General features: G+C 58.4%; 2 protein-coding genes across 2 annotated transcripts; one reads left to right on the top strand and one right to left on the bottom strand.

Moving 5' to 3' along the window:
- Positions 1 to 2309: 2309 nt before the first annotated feature.
- On the bottom strand, positions 2310 to 8428 carry LOC120387102 (fibrinogen-like protein 1-like protein). The gene is made up of 4 exons (XM_039507302.1): positions 8234 to 8428; positions 5092 to 5235; positions 4305 to 4367; positions 2310 to 3400 (listed from the first exon to the last, which is right to left on the bottom strand). Exons 1-4 carry the CDS (start codon positions 8295 to 8297, stop codon positions 2772 to 2774), a joined length of 900 nt encoding a protein of 299 aa, XP_039363236.1. The 5' UTR covers positions 8298 to 8428; the 3' UTR covers positions 2310 to 2771.
- Positions 8429 to 14513: 6085 nt separating this feature from the next.
- Positions 14514 to 20183, top strand: LOC120387103 (fibrinogen-like protein 1-like protein). Its single transcript, XM_039507303.1, has 3 exons — positions 14514 to 14588; positions 17569 to 17664; positions 19031 to 20183. Exons 1-3 carry the CDS (start codon positions 14585 to 14587, stop codon positions 19708 to 19710), a joined length of 780 nt encoding a protein of 259 aa, XP_039363237.1. The 5' UTR covers positions 14514 to 14584; the 3' UTR covers positions 19711 to 20183.
- Positions 20184 to 21202: the final 1019 nt, after the last annotated feature.

Raw genomic sequence — 21202 nt, 5'->3', positions numbered from 1 at the left:
TAAACTAGTTAATTTGAAGCAGGAAAACAAGAGTTCTGTGATTAAACCCCTCAGCCCCTTAGAAAGGCACATCAGGGGCAGGCCCTGGAGGGACGAGGGGAGGGGAGTGCACGGAAGGAGGGGTCGTGTGGGCGTAAACGCAGAACAGTCTAGTTAATAGCCCCTAAGTGCACTTTCTGCACAGAACTACTGCAGCTTCCCAAGCCCCAGACTGCACAAAGTCTGGAAATGGACAATTCAGGGGTTCAGCCAGTTCCCCCCAGTCATATCACCAGGGTCACTGCACAGGCTTGGCCTGGCTGCTCTGCCTTAGCTCTGCCCCCTGGCCAGGCTGCCCATTGGTCTGCGAACAGCCCTGGAAACGGGCTGGGATGCACGGTTGGACAAGGGATGTTTTTAAGAAGATCTGCAGTGCAGGCTGCAGAGCAATGGGAGTAGAGGCCAGGTGCCGTTCTACATCTGGAAAGTAGCTGGACGTGTTGTCAGTTTCAGGGGACAAAGCTGAGTGGCCGGTGTCAGACGGTTGGAGTGGAAGGTCCTAGACCAGTGGGGCAGTGCTGGGTTCCTTTCATTGTCCGTCTCCAGACGTCCTGACGTTCGGTGTCTACAGGCCTCATTGGTTTGTACAAGAAATGTAGTGATTGCTTTGGACGGTAGATGGACCCACTGACACACTTTCAGCATTAACGCTTCCTACGGGTTGTGGGGAGGGATTGCTGAACAGTTTGCATTCCCCTCTCTAGAGACCAAACAAAACAATTCCCAGCCCGGGGCAGAGCCATTCTCCAGTGTTTCTCTCTTGTGCTGTGTGTACATGAGCAAACGGCCTGTTCGTCTCTCATGCTGCCCCCTCTCCTGCAGTATTTGCCATTTCAACAAAGCTGACTTTTTCCCACTGAAAATTTTGCTTTCCCTGAAGCCATATTTCTGATGGGAAAAGTTTTGCCCAGCTGGAGCAATTTCCTTGGTTCACCCGGTCACTCCTGGAAATAATTAATACCCGTTGTTGGGGGAGGTTCCAGAGAGTGCCGGTGTGTATCTCAGGAGCCTGAATCTCACTGACAGGGCCAGCCTTAGGGAAATGGCGCCCTAGGCGAACTTAGCAGGGGGTGGGGGGTTAGGTCCCGGAGACTGCCAGCAACCCTCCCCGCCTCCCACTCTCCGAAGGGCTGTTCTCCTGCAGCACTCACTATGCTGTGCCAGGGTGAGGGGCTGGTTAGCAGGGGCTGCCTCCGGGAGGGGCAGTTCGGGGGGTGGGAGGCCCCAGCACTCACCTCCAGAAAGGTTCCCTTCATGTACATCATGCACAGAGATGTTTTCCCGCAACCTCCATCCCTCACAATCAAGACCTTCAGCTCCTTGTTCCTGGAGGGAGCAGGTGGGCTCTCGCTCTCCTTAGGGGCGCAGGAGCCCGTGCCAGGGATGGACCCATTCGCTACTGCCATGTCTGTGGTGGGTAGACAGGCCCTAGGGTGTGGGGGGGGATGAGCTCCTCCCCGCACACATGGGTCCCATGGGCACTGACAGCCCCCTGACCATTGCACCCTGGGCGGTTGCCCACCCCCAAATCCAGCCCTGCTCACTGACTTGCAATGGGCTCTATGCTCCTAAGTAACTCCCACCATTTTTGCTTGTTACCATGTGACTGTCCTGCTGGGACAGCCCTTGCAGGAGACAGCCCCTGGGTCTGTGACCTCTTCACCAGAGCACGTGGCCAGGCAGAGCTGGGGGCAGGGCTCTGATTCTCAGCCTGAGGAGTGGCTCTGCCTGCTGATCCGTGTCTGCCCCACAGGCTCTCTGGGTATTGTACCCCTAGTCTCCTCGCCCAGCATCCCAGTCTCTCCTCCCCGAAACGTGAGAAAGGACTGGTGGCCCAAAGAGTTATTTTTGGTGCCGTTGGCAGCAATGGGCCCATCCCAACAACCCTACACTAGGGCCTGATCCAACGCCCACTGAACTCAATGGCAGATTGTTATCAACTGGCTTTGGACGAGGACCTACTTGCACATGTGGACAGTAATTCAAGGTACTGATTAAAGGGCCCCTCAGGCCCCTGCTGCAGCTACCCAGATGTCGTCAGACGTGCAGACCTGGCTTTCAAATCCTGCTAGGCCATTGCTGAAAATTCCCTCATAGCAACCTGCAGGCCCCTAAGACTGTGGGGCAACGAACCCAGCCAGGTCTGGCAGCCCAACTCCCAAGGCAGGAAGGCTGAGAATACTGGGAATGGATCTACGCAATACGGTGCCCACGAGAGCACAGCAGAGAATAAGTGGCACGGAACAGAAAGCTACCAACTGGAGCCACCACTTTTTAAAATGCCTTTTTACTCCAAAGCTTTAATCCCTGCTAATGAGCAGTAGAGTGGGTGTTTATAAAAATCCTTCTGTGTCTCTGGATTTCACCACCCCTGTGACCTCTGGAACTGCACATGAGTCTAAGAGCAAAAGACACTGAAAAGTCACTATGGATCGGAGGCATTTACTCTCCCTGGAGCTTCTACATCTGGATACTACAGGTTTTGCAAATGATTCTTCTGATTACAAATATAACAAAATCAATTCAACGCAAAGCACAAGTGCCCAGCAGAGATTAGCTCGGAAAGTGCACGAAAGAAAAGAAAAGAGAAAGTTGCCCCATTTTGGATAAACATGATACTTCCCCCTCCAAGTTGGATGTGAGGTTTGCCCATGACACATCCAAACCCTTTTCCCTCCCTTCGTGGAGCAGGGGTTGGCCTCACTGCAGACAGGAGGGTGGGGAAGGGGTGACTAACAGTAAGACGCTGGTTTGATGAGGATGGCGGAGGCTTGGCAGTTCCCACTACAGAAACTACCCCAAGTGATGCTCGCTTTGACGTTCAGTCGAACAGAATAACAAGCCGAGTACCACCAGCCCCCACCATAGCTAGACGCACAGTTCCCACCATAAGTGTCCTGATCCAGGTCTTTAGTGGAGAACTTCATGTTGTCATGAACGGTGGTTGGATTGTTTGAAGTCATGGCGTCCCCTGCAGTCCCCGTGTAAGAGCCCAGCCTCAGCCTGTAGCCGTTGGACTCGTCTTCCAGACCGAAGAGGTTGTAGTCTGCGTATTTCATGGTGCCGGATGAATCGTGGATGACAAACCTGACCTGGTAGACCTTCTGCTTGGCGATCCGATAGATGTACTCCATCCCCAGCCAGTAGTCATCCTGCACGTTGCCAAAGCCGTACTTGTAGGTGCTCCAGGACTCGGCCCAGGTGATCTGCGTGTCATGCCGGTTCCGCTGGAGGACCGTCCAGCCCTCGCTGGTGCTGTTCAAGTCACAGTAAACGACAATCTGGTGGAGTCCTGTAGGCTGGATCACGAAGACACCGCTGACCCTGTTCCAGGTTATCTCGCTGCAGTCCTTGGGCCAGACTGTGCACAAGAGAGAGATCGCTTTCACTAAACCCCCAGAACAGAACCCTGCTCAGCTCTTTCCACCCTGGGTCAGTGAGAAAGGGCCCCTCTGGTGTGCCACAGACAGCAGTGTCTGCTGCTTTGCCAGCCCATTGTCAAAGATGCTTCAACAATGGATGCAGACGCTGAGCCCGAACCTGCTGGCACAGCCCTGGCGTTAGGTCCTGCCACCCGCTCCTGGGCAGTTTATTCTCTGACTAGCTACTTTGCACATGCACAGGCAGGTTTCCCAGAAGACAAACAGGCCCCTGTTCATACTCTGCAGGGGCTTTCGGGGAGGTGTTTAACACAGCAGCCATGATGCGTGGGACACTGCAAGCTAACAGCACTGTCTGTCCTGTGGGGTGACTGTTTTACAGCAGCGGGTTCTGTACCCCCTCAGCTCTCAGCAAACTGCTGTGCCAAGGGCTCTCCAGCACGGTCTGTGTGCTGAGGCCACGGACACCAGCTGCCAGGGAAAGGTGGGGACTGCAGAGTCAAACGATCTTGCCACTCATCCCAAATTTTGGCTGCAAACTCCCCACACCTGTAGTAGTGAGGGACACGGCCCAGTGGGTCACAGCCGTGGGTCCTGGATCCCCCCAGTCTATCAGTGGTGCCACTTTTCCTGCAGAAAGATCATGATCCAAAGCTTCTCTGCAGGACATGTTACAGCCTGTGTGTATCAAGCCCTTCCCCCACGCCCTCCCACACTGAAATCTGCCATCAGCCTGTATAATCCCTGGGGATTCTCCTATGGCCGGGTCAGACATTGCATCCCAATGCCTTGTTATGCCCTGCAGGTAGAAGCTGTGGGAATAACCATTGTTCTTGCATCTCATTTCTGCAGGGCGTGGACAGGTGAAGTGTGGGATACTCTTACCGTGGGCCTCTGGTAACTCCAGGTCACTGGCTCGGCTGTGCCGCAGGTTCCCTTTCCCCTGATCTGTAGGGACAGGAATTGGGAGATCTGCCTGACATGAGGAGTTTTCAGAGACTGTCTCCCCAGCACCAGCTCCACAGCAGTGTTAGCAGTGCATTCACCTCCCCTTCTCCATGTCCCTGAAACCCTCATCTGGGACAAACCGTTCTTCTGCAAACCCCCCTCACTGCTCTACCTGGCTCCTGGCTGCTCCCCTCCAGTCTGGCCCAAATGCGGCCACCAAACTCACTGCCCGCTCCTGTGACTCTGCCCACACCACCTTGTGCCTTCCAGTCCCTTCCCTGGCTCTGCAGCTCCTCCTGCAGCAGCTTCCAGCCCCCGCGCCTCCCCTCGAGCTCAGCACAGCGCCGCCCTGCCTAGCTCGAGCGCTGTGTTAATTCTGCACCAGTCGCCCTGCTGCCGGAGCCCCCATCTCATCCCGTCTGCCCCCTGCCCCGCTTGGGCCCGCGCTGCACCAGTTCACTCCTCCACACCCCCTCTGCTGCTCAAGGCAACCAGCACCTCCTGGCTTTGTGCTGTGCTGCTCCCTGCCCTGCAACGGGCCAGCCCCTGTGCGCCCCCCAACCTTCCTCCCCTCCCTCAAACCGCCAAAGAGCTCAGCATGGTTTGAATAGAGAGCTACGGGTGGAGTGTAATTTCTCCCAGGTCCTTCAGACCCCCATAATCCCCAGGCAGCCAGTGAGTGAGGGCCAGGGGTGAGGCCTATAGAAGCAGACACATGACACACCTGCCTTCAGGTCCTTTGGGTGGATGTTTCTGATGGCATGGGTGGGTCCCTGTAAGATGTTCAGGTTGTGTATTTCCAGGGTGAGAACTGGGGCTGACAGGGCCAGCAGGCCGGTGAGGAGCAGGAGACGAGGGCACTGGGCAGCTGCAAAAGGGAAGAGCCGGCGAGAAGCTGGGAACACAAACCCGCCCCTCAGGAGCCGCGACTCGGCCAGGGAACGGCACAACCCTCCCGCCGCACCCAGCACAGACTGGCACCGCTGCCCTCGCCCGTCAGTCTGGCTGGGCAGCCGGCCACTGGCCAGGCATGCTCAGGGCAGAGAGGAGACGCTAGGAACCGGCCCCGTTGGGCCAGAGACTCCCAGGAGGGGGGAGTCTGGGATTCGCCCTGGAGAAATGTTCCTGCCCCACAGAGACACCCCTGTGCCATGGAAATAACCGGGAGGGAGGGAGAGTGGGTGAGAGAAAGGGAAAATGGAGATTGGGGCTGGGGGAGGGGGGGCACTGAGAGCCCGGGGATGGGGGTCGTGAGGGGTGGGGGGGTGGCCACAGAGCCGCAGGGAACGGACCCCTGTGGGGCGGGGGCGGGGTGGGTACTGGGAGTTCCTCCTGAAGGGACGGTGGTTGGCCAAGGTCACTCAGCCCCAGGATGTGGGAGGGGGACTGGCCAGCGGCACTCAGAGCCTGGGGGACTGTCCAGGGGGGCACTCAGAGCCCCAGGAGCTGGAGGGGGGCACTGGCCAGGGGCACTCAGAGCATGGGGGGGCTCTCCGGGGGGCACTCAGAGCCCTGGGAGGTGGAGGAGGGGCACTGGCCAGGGGCACTCAGAGCCTGGGGGGGCTGTTCAGGGGGCACTCAGAGCCTGGGGGGCTGTCCAGGGGGGGCACTCAGAGCCCCAGGAGCTGGAGGGGAGCGCTGATCAGGGGCACTCAGAGCCTGGGGGGGCTGTTCAGGGGGCACTCAGAGCCTGGGGGGCTGTCCAGGGGGGGCACTCAGAGCCCCAGGAGCTGGAGGGGAGCGCTGATCAGGGGCACTCAGAGCCTGGGGGGGCTGTCCAGGGGGGCACTCAGAGGCCCAGGAGCTGGAGGGGGGGCACTGGCCAGGGGCACTCAGAGCCTGGGGGGGCTATCCAGGGGGGCACTCAGAGCCCTGGGAGGTGGAAGGGGGGCACTAGTCAGGGGCACTCAGAGCCCAGGGAGGGGCTGTCCAGGGGGAGCACTCAGAGCCCCAGGAGGTGGAGGGAGGGCGCTGGTGTGACGAAATGGGACTGGTTTTAATGTTCCCTCTGAATACTGGGCGGGGGGGGGGCTCAGCTCTGGCCGACCCTCTGTTGCCTGGCAACTAATGGCCAGGCCCTGACCTCCTGGCTCGGGGCAGAGACTCAGCCCAGAGAGGAGGGGCTGGAGGGGGGTTGGGAGTTTTTGGAAGATGGAGGGGAGCCCCGAGGTGGCTCTGGCCTCCCAGCGGGGCTGTGGCCTCTCTGGGGCCCCAGATGGACCTAACTAAGGGGGGGTCTTGCTGTCTGTACTGGCAAGACCTGTTGTGGACTGTGTTCCTGTCATCTAAATAAACCTCTGTGTTACTGGCTGGCTGAGAGTCACGTCTGACTGTGAAGTGGGGGTGCAGGACCCTCTGGCTTCCCCAGGACCCCGCTGGGGCGGGCTCGCTGTGGGAAGCGCACGGAGGGGCACATGCTGAATGCTACGTGTGAGCTTCCTGCCCTGCAGACAGTCTGCTCCAAGGGAGAGGAGGCTCCCCAGAGTCCTGTCTGGCTTTGTGGGGAGCAGTTCCAGAGCATCGCCCGGGGACTCCGTGACAACTGGTCGGGGGCACTCAGAGCCACGGGAGGTGGGGCTGAGGGGAGGGATTGGCCAGGGGCACTCAGAGCCGGAGAGGGTCTGTCCAGGGGGGCACTCAGAGCCCCAGGAGGTGGGGGGGGGCGCTGGTTAGGGGCAGTCAGAGCCCCAGGAGGTGGAGTGGGGGCCACTGGCCAGGGGCACTCAGAGCCTGGGGGTGGCTATCCGGGGGGGCACTCAGAGCCCCAGGAGGTGGGGCTGAGGGGAGGGACTGTCCTGGGGCACTCAGAGCCTGGGGGGGCCTGTCCAGGGGGGCCACTCAGAGCCCCTGGAGGTGGAGGGGGCACTGGTCAGGGGCACTCAGAGCCTGGGGCTGTCCGGGGGCACTCAGAGCCCCGGGAGGTGGAGGGGGAAGTTGGTCAGGGGCACTCAGAGCCCTGGGAGGTGGGGCTGAGGGGAGGGACTGTCCCGGGGCACTCAGAGCCTGGGGGGGCTGTCCGGGGGGGGCACTCAGAGCCCCGGGAGGTGGGGCTGAGGGGAGGGACTGTCCCGGGGCACTCAGAGCCTGCGGGAGCTGTCCACGGGGGACACTCAGAGCCCCAGGAGGTGGAGGGGGGGCACTGGCCCGGGGCACTCAGAGCCTGGCGGGGCACTCAGAGCCCCGGGAGGTGGAGGGGGAAGGGCGCACAGGATTTCAGGAATTCCCTGGCAGTGCAGAGCTGCTGGCGGCAGGGAGGAGCCAGCCCTGACAATCCCCAGTTGGCATCCCTGGCTGGGCTAGTGGCTATGGGGGCCCGTGGCCAGGCTGCAGCGGAAGGTGACTTGCAGGAAATGCCTCAGCCTCTGCCTCCTGCTGGGAAGGGCCTGGGCCAGACAATGACCCACCGCGCAGTGTCCCAGCTCCCTGCCCCGCACCGGCAGGGCACAGCCCCTCCTCTGTAGGGCGGTTGGCATGTACCTAAGTGCTGCTTCCTCCGTCCCCAAAGGCCTCTCCCAGCCGGTCTCTGGCAAGCCCTGCCGTTCAGTACGCCACAACCCCGGCTGTGACATACCGGGGGGGGACCCATCGGGGGTGGGGGGCTGTCACACAGCTGGGGAGTTTCACCCAGCTGGACAGGGGTGACACGTCATAGACTCTGTCTCCCTGGAGCTGGTGACTCTGATCCTCTGAGTCTCAGCCTGGGTGTCTCTCTGCCCTTCCCCCCAGTCGCCCCCGGACCAGGTGGGAGCGCCCCACGTTGAGTTCTGGACCCACAAGTGCTGGTGGGTTACAATTCCAGCTGACCACGCCCACCCAGCCCTAGTGCGGAGCAGAAGGGCCCAGCGCTGCCCCACAGCCCCTCTTACCCATCACCTCCCCGCAGCACGTCTGTCCCAGGCTGAATGCTGCTGCTCTGTGCAGAGAGGCCATCCAGGTGGAGGCAGCACGTGGCTGGCACTTATAGCTCCTGCCGTATGAGGGGCAGGTGCTGCTACCGACTGCTCCCCCAACCCCCGCCCTGCTGCGCTCTGGGGATGGTGCCCTGCTGCGGAGCTGTCAGGTGTCTTCAACTGGAATTTGTTTGGAGAGCAACTGCGCTAAGGAGCCTTATCAGCCCTGGGCAGAGAGTACCTGGGAGCCTGCCTGGGTCGGGCGGGTCTGGTACAGCCTCCCCCCAGATAAGGCTCCTCCCTGGAACTGCCACCCATGGGAATGAGGAATGATTCCCTCCGAGGTAACACCCGGGGCAGCCAGGGCAGGGCAGGGCATGGCCTGCTCCCCTGGAGCATTAGGGCTTTCAGGCTTCAGAGGTGTCAGCAGAGCAGGTTATGGTTGTACGTTACAGCAGCGAAGAAAGTTGGGGGGCAGAGGAACTGAGTGCTCTGCCTCCCCCCATGCCTGGGGCCTGTTTGCAAGGCAGCAGTCACACTGTCCCCTTTATCCAGGGAGTGCCCACTACACCCATCTCATGTAGTCCTCGGCACAGGGAGGGGGAGCATGTTCCCAGCTGAAGGATGTTCGTCCAAGACTCACCGACCCCTATTCCTGGATGAGTGAGTGAGCTGGGAGAGAGGTCGCCATGTAGCCTGCACTTGTCAGTGGCTTCTGGATTCTTCTGAGAAAGGGTTAATCAGGGGCTTAGTTTAGTCCACACTTGGCTTTCTCGGCAGTGCTGGACTCTAGTGGCAGGGAGGAGTCCAGCTCGCACCCTTTCACCGGCAGGGAAAGTTACCCAAAAGTTAGGCTGTTCTCACAGGCTGTCGTAGTTACTGTGACCGTGGCAGGGAGGATTGGTGCTTGTAGGACATCGGATACCTTCCCTCCTCCGAGAGCTGTGCAGTAACCAGAACATCCCCAACAGGGAGAGGGTTTTGAGGGCCCTGGGCTCCTGGGAGCCAGGGCTTCTCTTGGCAGCCTGGAAGTCCTGGTGCCCCATCCGCCTGCCAAGCAGGCAGAAAGAGAGGTGGGCAGGCGGGCGAGCTGGCAGGGAGCCAAGCAGCTCTCCGTGCAAAACCTGCCTGCTTTCCGTCTGAAGCCTTGTCCAAATCGACGTGTTCCCACGAAACGTTTGGATTTTGACAAGCTGGCAATTTCTGATGGAAAAACAGCTCCACTGGCAAGTTCTGACCAGCCCCTCTCCTGACCGCACAGGAGCCCTGCATGTTTGCTGAGCGTGGAATCAGAACAGACTTGACTGAGGTGTTTGTGCCCTGGTAGGGTGACCAGACATCCCGATAAAATCAGGACCGTCCCGATATTTAGGTGTTTGTCCCACGTCCCGACCGATCTTTGGTCAGGACGCAATTTGTCCCAATATTTCGCCGGAAGCACGCTTTTTCTTTTGTTTTTGCTCCGCCGGCAGCACTCGGCTTTTTTTTTTTCTCCACGGGCGGACACCGCCCCCCATGTGTCCCGATATTTTCTTCCTCTCATCTGGTCACCCTCTGCCCAGGGATGCCATCTCAGGCCAGCTCCCCCAGCTCCCCGGTGCTCACATTCTACTGGTGGTGACGTCTGACCCTGGCGAGATGAAAGGCCTCTGCAGGTTGTTTCCAGCAGTGTGAGCTTTAGCTGCAGGCTTCTGTCCCCAGCCATGCCATGACCGAATCTGTCTAGCCAGGCTGGGCGTCCTGCCTCATATGTGGTCAGAAGTCACATGGGCCCTTCCACGGACTAGGTGGCAGCATCTGGCCTGGGGAAAACACAGATATGTGCCATGTGCTCACCCCAGAGATTTCTGTCTTTCTGCAAACTGAAGAGGCCTCTCTCCTGTAGCTGCAGCCGAGGTTGCGAGGAGGCCAGCAGGTCCTTTGGCCCCCTGCAGACTGGGGGAGGCCCTGACCAGTCTCTCTAAAGGCCAGAAGACCCTACGTAACAGGTGGGGAACAGGACTGTGACGTTACGTTGCTGCTCCATGGTTCCTTTCTCCTCAGCTGAAGAAGAAACTGAGCCCTGAAGCAAGGCTGCAGACTGGCCTGGCCGTGGGGCTGACCCAGTATACACCGGAGGGTGGGAGAAGGAACAGTCAGGCTGGTGGGTTCCTGCTTCTAAAAAGAAAAAAATCAGAGCATGTTTTTACATCCTACTTTTGACTCCCCGGCCAGTGGGTGTGATCATTCCAGGTCGAAAAGTCAGCCTGTAATGCCCGGCTCCTGCTCGCTGCTCCGATGGAGACTCCACGTCCCCTCTGCTCCCCGTAAGGCAGGGGAACTGCCAGCCACTGCCTGTTACTGTCTGCACCCAGCAGCAACACTCCTCTGCCTCCCGCTGCCCTCTCCTCTGCTGAGGTCCCCCGTCCCCTGCTCTGGGACCCTCTCTGCTATGGGGTCAGACATGCGGGGAGAGCAGGGCAGGTCTGCGCCCTCAGCCCCTGGGCTCTCGCCCAGAGCTCTGCCCGCAGGTCCAGCCCTGAACATCACGGCGTCAGAGGAGCTTCTCCCACTATCACGGCAGTTCCTCCTGTCGGTGCCCAAAGCGCGGGACTCGCACTCAGCCCCTGAGAGTTGGGAACATTGCAGAATGGCCCAACCCTGTCTGCTGGGAGAGGACGACCACCCCACCTCCCTGGCTGGGGGAGCTGCCATGATCCCCCCATCTGCCAGCCTGAGCACTGTCCTCTGCGCACAAACCCCCAGACTCTCCCCTGCCCCCCACATCCCCCTGAGCCTCCCTCCTGCCCCCATTCCCCTGTACCCCCCTCAGCCTCCCGCAGCTCCCCACACCCCTGCCCCTCAACCTTCCCCCACATTCTCCTGCCCCCACATGCCCCTGCACCTCCCTGAGCCGCTCTCATGGCCCACATGATCACCTCCAACCCCCTCAGCCTCTCCTCTGCCCCACCCCCATGCCCCCCTCAGCCCTTGCCCCCCTCAGCCTTTCCCCTGCCCCCCACACCTCCTGGCCCCCTCAGCCTTCCCTGCTGCCCCACTCAGCCTTCCCCCAGCACACTCTGTCTCCCTCAGCCTGCCCCCACATCCCCCCTGCAACCCACTCAGCCTTCCCCCCACATCCCCTCACAGTCCCCAGTCCCCATGCTCTGTCCAGGCCCCGAACCATACGGCATCAGCCAGGCTGCCTGTGGGCTCGGCTTCAGCCTCCTCGAGCCCAGGGGAGGTGGCAGCCGGCGGGAGGAGGGCAGCCTGCCTGCCACACGCGGACAGAGCGGGGGACGTGGCGGCCCTCGCGCAGGCCTCAGCCCCGCTGGCAGCAGTGGGAAATGGCGAAGGGACAATTGGCGAGTTGGCGCCTTTGGCCACGTTTCCATGGGACAGGTGAGAAGCCCCCACAATCCCAAGTCACGATCAGAGCGTGAGGGCGGCCGCGCCGCTGCCCCTGCTGTGCATGGGGTCGGCCCAGCCCGCCCAGCTCACCCCCCACCTCCTGGCCGCTCCCGCCAGGGGCTCCGTCTCCATGCCCAGGAGCCCTCCAGCAGCTGGAGAGAAACGGGCTTGCAAGCTGCCAGGCCTCACTGTGGGGGAGATGCGTTGACTGGGCAATCGGCCAGAATCCATTGGAAGCTGCTTTACTTGTTGGTTGGGGCAGCCAGACTTAATGGAGCCGACTGCAGCTGGCATTTGGGGTGTGTGGGCCGGGGGGAAGAGGCAGCATGAATTGCACATGGGAGATAGTGGATAGTTCTCTGAAGATGTCCACGCAGTGTGCAGAGGCGGTCAAAAAAGCAAACAGGATGTTAGGAACCATTAAAAAGGGGATAGAGAATAAGAAGGAGAATATATTATTGCCCTTATATAAATCCACGGTACGCCCACATCTCGAATACTGTGTACAGATGTGGTCGCCTCATCTCAAAAAAGATATACTGGCACTAGAAAAGGTTCAGAGAAGGGCAACTAAAATGATTAGGGGTTTGGAGAGGGTCCCATATGAGGAGAGATAAAAGAGGCTAGGACTCTTCAGCTTGGAAAAGAGGAGAGTAAGGGGGGATATGATAGAGGTCTATAAAATCATGAGTGATGTGGAGAAAGTGGATAAGGAAAAGTTATTTACTTATTCCCACAATACAAGAACTAGGGGCCACCAAATGAAATTAATGGGCAGCAGGTTTAAAACAAATAAAAGGAAGTTCTTCTTCACACAGCACACAGTCAACTTGTGGAACTCCTTGCCTGAGGAGGTTGTGAAGGCTAGGACTATAACAGCGTTTAAAAGAAAACTGGATAAATTCATGGAGGTTAAGTCCATAAATGGCTATTAGCCGGGATGGGTAAGGAATGGTGTCCCTAGCCTCTGTTTGTCAGAGAATGTAGATGGATGGCGGGAGAGAGATCACTTGATCACTGCCTGTTAGGTTCACTCCCTCTGGGGCACCTGGCATGGCCAATGTCGGTAGACAGATACTGAGTTAGCTGGACCTTTGGTCTGACCCAGTACGGCCGTTCTTATGTTCTTATGAGATTCATTCATTGTTTGCATGACGGCACAAACTCCTCCTCACCCCAAAACCTGGTCCCCAAACTATCACACTGGAGCACATCACACTAAGCAAACTGGTGCGACGTGCAACAAAATAAAGGTGTCCCATCTCGTGGCCTTTGTCACACATTTCAATGGCTTGTGCCACGTGCTGGCAGGTTGCAGGGTCGAGAGGCGTGCATGCGGTGAACCGCCTGGGTGCTCTTTTCCAGAAATATACGGACATGGAGCTGTTCCCTCTAATGCACCAGTTCCTGCCCCCTGTATCCCAGCTCTCTGGCTGGGATACAGAGAGCAGCTGCCTTGACAGTCGCTGAATGAATCCAGTTTGATCCTCTTCCCTGTGGTCCAGATGCAGCAGCAGCACAGTCTCACGCCAGCCCACCCCACTCAGGTATCTCCTCACCCGGCCATGACCTGTAGAGACAATCGGGGGGTCGGGGGGGGCTGTTCAGTCTCTGTAACCCCACATGCTAAGCTGGGGTTAGTGATACCAAATGGCACTGCAAGTCCGAGGGGGGTGGGGAGAGGGGTTCCCACTGGGTGTGTGGGTTTGGTGAAAGGCGCCTACAAAACATTGGATCTGCCCAGTGCTTAAAGACAGAGCTGACTGGACTCAGCTGGAAGTCCTGGTTTCTTCTCAGTGATCCCTAGAGCTGAAAACACTGTGAAGCCAGTTTCCATGGGCACCGTAGAGCTGGTGCTGTGGTGAAAGACGGTACAAGGGTCAGCAGCCGTGAGGTTCCCCCTAGCCAGGGAAGTCACTAAGAGCTGGACTCACGCCGGGCTGGAGGCCCCTCAGAGCATGACATCGCAGCTCCAGGCAGAGACAGCAGCATGGAGCAGCAGCGGTGCTGAGCAGAGGCAGAGGCATCCCTGGCCTATGCCTACTCTCCCTGGCGCAGGAAGTGAACCCCCCCGAATGCCCCTGAACTCTTGAACTCTGCTGAGCTTGGCCAGTAAACTGGGTGTGGGGGCAGCAGAGGGGAAATGTGAGGGGTGCACCAAAGGGACATTCGTCCATTGGACTCTCTCTCCCCAAGGTGGGAAACTGAGGCAAAGGGCTGCTGCCCAATGGATTGTAGGGCAGGCGTTTCATTCACAGTTCACATACTTCTGAGTCAGTCTTGTGGTGGTTTCCCCAATTCATGCTGCATTTCTTTCTCCTCTAAATAATAAAGTTCTCGTGTGTTAGACATAGACTGGGTGCTTGCGACTGGGGAACAGCTGCCTGTTAGGGGCGTGCTGGTCAGTTTCCCAGATTTCTGGGAGGGTCGCTCCAGCTGGTTCTGGTTTGCAATGCTAAGAGGAACTCTAGATCCTGACTCCAGTCCTTGTCGCTGCCAATACCACCTGGCACAAGTGTTACACCCCCATCACGTTCTGCACAATCCTCATTCCTGCCATCTCCTCTGGCTTGATCCTCTCCATTTCGTGTGTCCTTTGTCTGGAGGGCCGATGATACGGTAACACCGCAGAATCCCGCTGATAAATTAAATCCCTGGCTCACACCTGCCCGACTTCAGAAACGTTGGCATTCTCGGGGAGGAGGGAGGGAGCCCAAGAAGTCTAGTATCTGTGGTAAATAAAGGATGAGCAGACGTTCCGGTGGGGGCTCCCTCCCGGCCCACAGGCCAGGCATGAGGCCAGCAGTTGAAAAAGCAAGATAAGCTGGGTGTGGAGTGGCGCTTTCCCCATAAAGGGATGGAGCCCTGGCTCTGGTTTCTGAGGTGGAAGTGGAACGCTTCAGGTTGCTAATTCGTCAGCTCAGCTGCAGCCTCGGGATGGGTGAGTGTTATTGAAATGCCCAGCATTTCACACAGCCTGGAGAGGTAGGGCCAGAGCCCGGGGTGGTGGGCACCCGAGCCCCAGGCGGTGTGCGCATAGGGGGGAGGTCTATCCGGCCCCTGTGGGACACCATGTGCCCTGAGTGCCCGGGCACAGGAAGGAACGTGCCCAGACAGACGCAGTAACTACCGCATAGAGAGGGGCAGCCTGCACTCCTCTCAGTGCCACCCCTGAGCGTGAGCAGGTGCACAAGAGGGAGGGGAGCCCTGGTGCATCCTCGCTTTCCCGACCCTGCCTGGCCGAGGCACAAGGGATGGGGGCACAGGTACATGCTGCTTTTCCTTTGAAACGGAGCAGCATTTCCCCCAGCAAGTGCATGCTGCAGCATGAGCCTGGCTAGCTAGGCGTCTGGCAGTGCCTCCTGGTTGGTAAAGAGTGCCCCCGGGGCCATGGGGTACCAGGAGCCTGGCAGGGATCCCCAGCCCAGCACTCTGCTGGACCCTAGGCAGGAATCCTCCCTCCCTGCCCCAGGGACCTTTGGGCACTGGGGCCAAAGTACTTTAGAACAAAATGGAAGTAGCATAGGCCATGTTTTAAAAATGGGGAAACTGAGGTATGGTGCAGTGTAATGAGTTTTCCAAGGTCACAGGTAGAACTCCGGCCCTCTGTGTCTTACACCAGCGTCTACTATTACCAGATTGTTATTTCATTCAATTCCAAACATTGTAATTCTGGCTTGTCAGACTCACTGAAATCCTTCTCCTCTAAAGCTTTAACCCTTTGCCTGCCATGGGGTTACGCATCTCTCTTCTCTCTCACAATGATACCTGAGATTGCTGGCAGCGTGCCACAGTTACTTGGGCTGTGACATTGTCTGAAGAATTTGGGTTCCATCTCCAAAAGGAAGGTGTTTCCAGTGAAATCTGTCTGTGGATCATATCTGGGCACTGTTTCCATTGGAACAGCGGTTTTCTGCGTGTCGTTTACACTGTGTTCTCTCTCTATCTCTCTAATTTATTTGCACGTTGGTATCATGGTCACTTGTGGGGTTAGTTTGGTCACTTGTGGGGTCACTTGTGGACTTTTGGGGTTAGTTGTGGACTTTCTAACTTTGCAACCCCACATGAATACAATGATGACTGACAGAAAGGACGGTGCCAGACTCTGGTGCGGCTTTAACCTGCTCTGGTTTGATCCCCCCTGCCACACCCAACAAAAAGCTGCCATTTTACAACTGTAATGGGCCGGCAGCAGCCGTGATGAAACTTGGGACCTCTGGAGCTTAACACAGGAGCCTCTGCGGCAGGGTTCTCAACCTGTTTGCCGCTGGGGGCTGCAGATGCAGTGCTCTGTGTTACACAATATCTAATACCAGGGCCAGGATAGATATACCTGGGGGTGGGGGTGAATCAACTGGTTTCTGTACAAGAGCCTGGATTGCTCTGGGCTGCTGATCCCTGCAAGGTCATTGTGACTCCCTGCGCTCAGTGCTGGAAGTGGCCTGGGAAAAGCATGGGTGGGGAGGGGAAGGGGTGTCTATGATAATCCCAGCTGAAATAAATGGCCTGCATGTGGTAGGGCAGCACTTGCAGTGCAGCCCTCAGTGACCCAGCTCCATTTTGAACTCTTTTTGGCCGGGACTGTGGCCCCTGGCGACTCTGCCCACTTTAAGCCTGGCCTGAGCTGGGCCCACAGAACAGCTGCAGTGTCAGCAGCGTGTCCCCCTCTGGGCTGCTGGGCTGCAGTGCAGGGGGCAGCTCTGTGCCTGGCGTGTGGCACGCAGCAGCTCTGTGCCCTGGGCACCGTTCACCTGGAGCTCGCTGGGCGGGGGGGGGGGGGCAGAGCTCTGCCGGAGGCTGCCCAGCTGCGGTCTCTGTGTGGTTGAGCGGGCTCTGCCCTCCGGCTGGTGATAGTGACGGTGGACGGGGTGCAGCTGGGACAGAGGGGGTTGCTCCGAGCGCCGCTCAGTGCAGCAGGCACCAGGAACATGCCCTCAGCCCCACGTGGGGCTTAACACTGGGGCACTGTCCAGGCCAGCGAGGGTCACTGCTGCGGAGGCATTAGAGCCCTGGAGCAGAGACTGCGCGGGAGGGGAGGGGGAGAGGGCTGCTCCCCACCCTGCCTGCTGTCAGGCACGTGTCCCTCCCTGCCAGCTCCAGGCAGTCAGGGGCAGGGGTGATCCCACCCACCAAGCCTGCTTGGGAACCTGCCCACAGGACAAATTTCCACCTTGCACCAGCTGTGGCTGACAAATAATGGTAGAAATGTGAATGCAGTGCCTTACAGGGCAGCCTCCTGCTCTGGCTGTGAGCTCCGGGTCCTGGCCAGCGGGGACGGGCAGGCAGGTGCTGTCTGCTGCAGGCAGCCCAGGACTCTAGAGGCTAGCGGGGGGCACGTCCCCCCATTGCTCCGGACGCCTCTGGCGCTGACGCCCAGCAGAGGAGGCAGCACTCCCCTTGTAGTGGTGCAGCGCGGGGAGAGAGGAGGCAGCTGGCTGCCAGCTGAGCTCCTTCCCCATCACAGGGGGCTGCTTCGCCTGCCCTGCTGGCAGGGAGCGCTCCAGCTCCAGCGCCCAGGACCCGGGAGCCAGGCAATCAGAGCCGCAATCTTTGCATGTTTTTAGCATGCAGCTGGGTCCCAGCTGTGTGCTAATCGGGCCGGCTGCAGAGATGGAGACAGTGGCAGGGCCGGGGGAGAGGCTTCACCTCGTCTCCAGAGACTTGGGCCCACACACCCCATGCTGAGCCCCTTTGAACATCCAGCCATGTCCTGCAGTGCCTACCTGGGAGCTGAGCTCTTGTGAAAATCTGGCCCAGTAGCTGATGAGCCCTCTGAAAACTCTGGCCTTAGCATCTAAGGGTAACATTTTCAAGGGTGGCTAAGTCACTTAAGTGCCTAAATCCTGGTGACGTCTAGTGGGATTTAGGCACTTGTGATACTCTCTCCTGGTCTCATGTCCAGCGGTTTCTGTCCCCTGCAGGGTTCCAGTCCGGCTCTCTCCTGCTTCTGTCTGCGCTGTCCATGATGGTGCTCGTTTGCGTAGCCCCCGTGCAGGGCAACAAGAAGGTCGAGAGGGGTGAGTAGAGAACCCGTCGGAGAGCTTCTATCATCTGCCATATCCGAGATCAGGGCATCGTGGGCCTGATCCTGCTCCTCTCCCCCATACCGGTGTCACCCCCATATCCACTTACCCACTGAGTGCACCTTCCAGCCCCCACCAGCGCTGGGCCCAAGGAGACGCTGAGTTCTCCGAAGGGTTAACAAGGCCAGCCCGCGCTAGTGAGCGCAACACTCCCATTCGGAGGCCTCCAGCGCCTGGGAATGGGCCAGCCGGGGTGGGGGAGGTGCTGCTCGACTGGCTGTTTGCTTTACGCAGCTTCGTTATCCCGCCGCCGGCAGTGACTGAAGTGTTGGTGCCAACCGCAGGGCAGCGCGTGGGACCCAGGCACCCCCGCCCCCAAACTGGCTGGGAGTTCTACACTTCAGTCTCCCCAACTCCTGCACTAAGCAAGCTAAGCTGTCCCTTAGGGCTCGCCCCGGCTAACAGCTGGGGAGCTCTTGCTCATGCCTAGATCCTTGCCCCAGAGTCCAGGCTGCCCTGCTAGGGGGGTTCATTCCCTTCTCCCCACACCTCCATCAGCTCGGGGAGCTGCTCGGGGGCTTGCCCAGGCAGGCCGGGGGCTGAGCCAGCTCCAGAGGTGGCCCTGAGCCCCTGCCCCCTGCAGTGCTCAGCAGCTCCTCCTCCTCGGCTCAGGAAGGAGGCTCAGCTATGGGGGAGGGGGCCAGAGGTGGTGGGGCACACGGGGATTGTCTGGGGGGCAGGGGAGCTGGGGGGCTCAGGCTTGAGGGAGGACCCTGGGGAGGGGAGGGGCAGTTATACCAGTATAGCCACAGTGCTATCATTCTCCCAGGACCGTTCTGGACAATTTCCACCCCAAAGACAAGCCCCTCGAGAGGGTGTCTGGAATTTTCAAAGGCACCACAGGGAGTTGGGTGCCTAAATCCCACTGGATTCCAATCGCAGTCAAGTGTCAAACTCCCTTAGGCTCTTTGAAAAATCCCATTTAAATTGTCACCTATGGGTTTCATAATTAACATTCTCTGAGATGGATCTGGCAGTGTCTCCCCCACCCACCTCAAACTATTTCGTCAGCAGTACAGACTCCGGAAGGATACAGAGCCTTGCTTTACACTTGATTAATCTCTTCAAAGTTTCTTCAAAACCAGCAGAGCAAGAAACTATTCTTATTTTATTTTGTTTTTTTGGTAAAATGAAAGTGTAAGATCTGGAGCCAGATTATGTGGCCAGGAATGGCCGGGGCGGATTCTGTGGCTGTAGTATTGTGAAATACCTGCCTCTAAAAACCCAGCCTCCAGTTACCCCAGGCTGATTTGATCGAGCTGGCTAGCCCCCACTTAACCTGATGTTCATGGCATTTCAGGGTTCCCCAAAGACTGCAGCTACATTCCCAGGGACAGCGCCAGCGGGGTCCATGTCATCCAGCCGGCAGGCTCTCCCCCTCGGGTGGTGTGGTGTGACATGGACACCGAAGGCAAAGGCTGGACCGTTGTCCAGAGAAATTCTTACAACACAGAGATCACCTGGAAGGAGTCCTGGAGCACCTACAAGTACGGCTTTGGGAACGTGCAGCAGGATTACTGGCTGGGCAACGAGTACCTGTCCCTGCTCACGCGGCAGAACACCTACAAGGTCCGCTTTGTCGTGGAGGACAAATCCAACAACACCCGCTACGCAGAGTACGACATCTTCAGTGTCGAGGATGAGCCCAGCGGGTACCCGCTGAGGCTGGGCAGGTACTCTGGGGACGGCGAGGACTATCTCACCACCTACCACTCCGGCCTCGGGGGCATACACGACAATATGAAGTTCAGCACAACTGACAAGGATCAGGACCAGACCAGTGGGAATTGCGCCAGTAGCTATGGAGGCTGGTGGTACGACAAGTGTCAGAACATCCTGCTGAATGGGAAAGGCTACATCTACTGGGCAGGGTTCTGTAAGAGTGGGGAGTGCAAGACTTCCCTCATCCTGGTTAAGCCAACAGACGTGTGCTGGGTCCGGCAGGAGGAGCCCATCCTCCTTGGGAGCCGGCGCCGCTGAGAAGGGGAGACAATATTAGATCAGACACAGAGCGCCCTCCCACACCTAATCAGTGCAGTCCCTGCAATGCCTCCACTCTGCTCACCCCCTTCCCTGTTGGCTTCTGCATGGTAAATCCCCCAGAATAAACTCTGAGAGCTGCCCCCGCCGGTGTGTTCGAATTACATGAAGAGCGTGATTGGGGTGTATCCCTGGACCCCCGCTTCCACTCTGCCTCGCTGGAAGCATGTCACTCACTACGACTTTGGGCCCACACGTACCTCTGCTTCCCCCAGCCCTGCCACTGCCCCTTGGCATTCGTGATCAATGAATCATGGCGCTGGATTTCTAGCAACTGTTACTGAGCATTTAAATGGGAGATGACTCAAAGCCAGGACTTTACATCTGAATCCTGCATGTATGAGCAGTGGTGAGTTTGGGTTCAAAAACCTGGCCTCTGTGTTTTTAATAAATATGGTTATTACATGAGAAAACGTTGCACCAATAATTAATTGTGGATAAACCAATGAGATTAGATAGACATGCAACGAAACCACACGATAAAGATATTGGTGTCCCTCTTCAACCCAAGGGGCTAGTCAAAGTTTGGGGTCCTGGGCAGGGGCGGCTCCAGGCCCCAGCACGCCAAGCACGTGCTTGGGGCGACATGCCGCGGGGGGCGCTGTGTCGGTCGCTGGGAGGGCGGCAGGCGGCTCTGGTGGACCTCCCGCAGGCGTCCCTGCGGAGGGTCCGCTGGTCCCGCGGCTTCGGTGGAGCATCCGCAGGCACGCCTGCGGGAGGTCCACCGGAGCCGCAGGACCAGCGACCCGCAGAGCACACCCCACAGCATGCCGCCGTGCTTGGGGCGGCGAAATGGCTAGAGCTGCCCCTCGTCCTGGGGATGTTCCAGTGGGGAGCAGAAATTGGGAATGGAGTCTGGTAATTTTTTTATGTCTTGTTTATTTACAAGGAACATACATAGTCCTGCTTCTCCAAACGCAGCAGGAACCAACAACAGGGAATAGCCTCCCTGCTCTCAGCGCCAAGCCTCCGTAGCCAGCACCTGGCCCAAAAGCTCTCTGTGCTCCTCCCAAGATCACACCATGCTCACAGGCTCTGCTCAGCTTTCCTGCTCTGCCTCCGTGTCTTGGCTGCACTGCCCGGCTTGTCTCTTTCACACACTCACCAGGTCAGAATGATACTCGGTGGAATCTTCTTCCCACCTGGTGGTAGTTTCTGGGCCCACTCCATCATGGCTTGTTCTACACGAGGCCCCCTTACCTGTTGCTTCCAACTGTCGTAAATGAAGCGTGCATCCTCACAGCTGAGTCAATGAGATTTTAACTCCACCCATAGCAACGTATAATCCAGCTCCTAGCAATGTATTTATCTGTCAGGCTGACATCCTCTGAGCATTTCCTGCCTGTTTGGCTTCAGTCTTCACTTCAGTAAAAGTTACTTGTGACCAGACGCTGCACACCATTAATGCGAACAGCCCGGGGCAGGAACACCA

This window comes from Mauremys reevesii, linkage group 20, assembly GCF_016161935.1.
Source record: "Mauremys reevesii isolate NIE-2019 linkage group 20, ASM1616193v1, whole genome shotgun sequence".
NCBI classification, from domain to species: domain Eukaryota; kingdom Metazoa; phylum Chordata; order Testudines; family Geoemydidae; genus Mauremys; species Mauremys reevesii.
This window is presented reverse-complemented; position numbering and strand designations above follow the sequence as displayed.

What these genes read in the sequence shown, in the direction of transcription:
- LOC120387102 (XM_039507302.1), bottom strand. Translation starts at nt 8,297, where the DNA reads ATGGCCTCTCTGCACAGAGCAGCAGCATTCAGCCTGGGACAGACGTGC. An exon ending in GTGCTGCGGGGAGGTGATGG is followed by an intron (nt 5,236 to 8,233) that starts GTAAGAGGGGCT and finishes TCCCTTTTGCAG; the next exon opens with CTGCCCAGTGCCCTCGTCTC. An exon ending in CCCAAAGGACCTGAAGGCAG is followed by an intron (nt 4,368 to 5,091) that starts GTGTGTCATGTG and finishes CTGTCCCTACAG; the next exon opens with ATCAGGGGAAAGGGAACCTG.
- LOC120387103 (XM_039507303.1), top strand. An exon ending in CAACAAGAAGGTCGAGAGGG is followed by an intron (nt 17,665 to 19,030) that starts GTGAGTAGAGAA and finishes ATGGCATTTCAG; the next exon opens with GGTTCCCCAAAGACTGCAGC.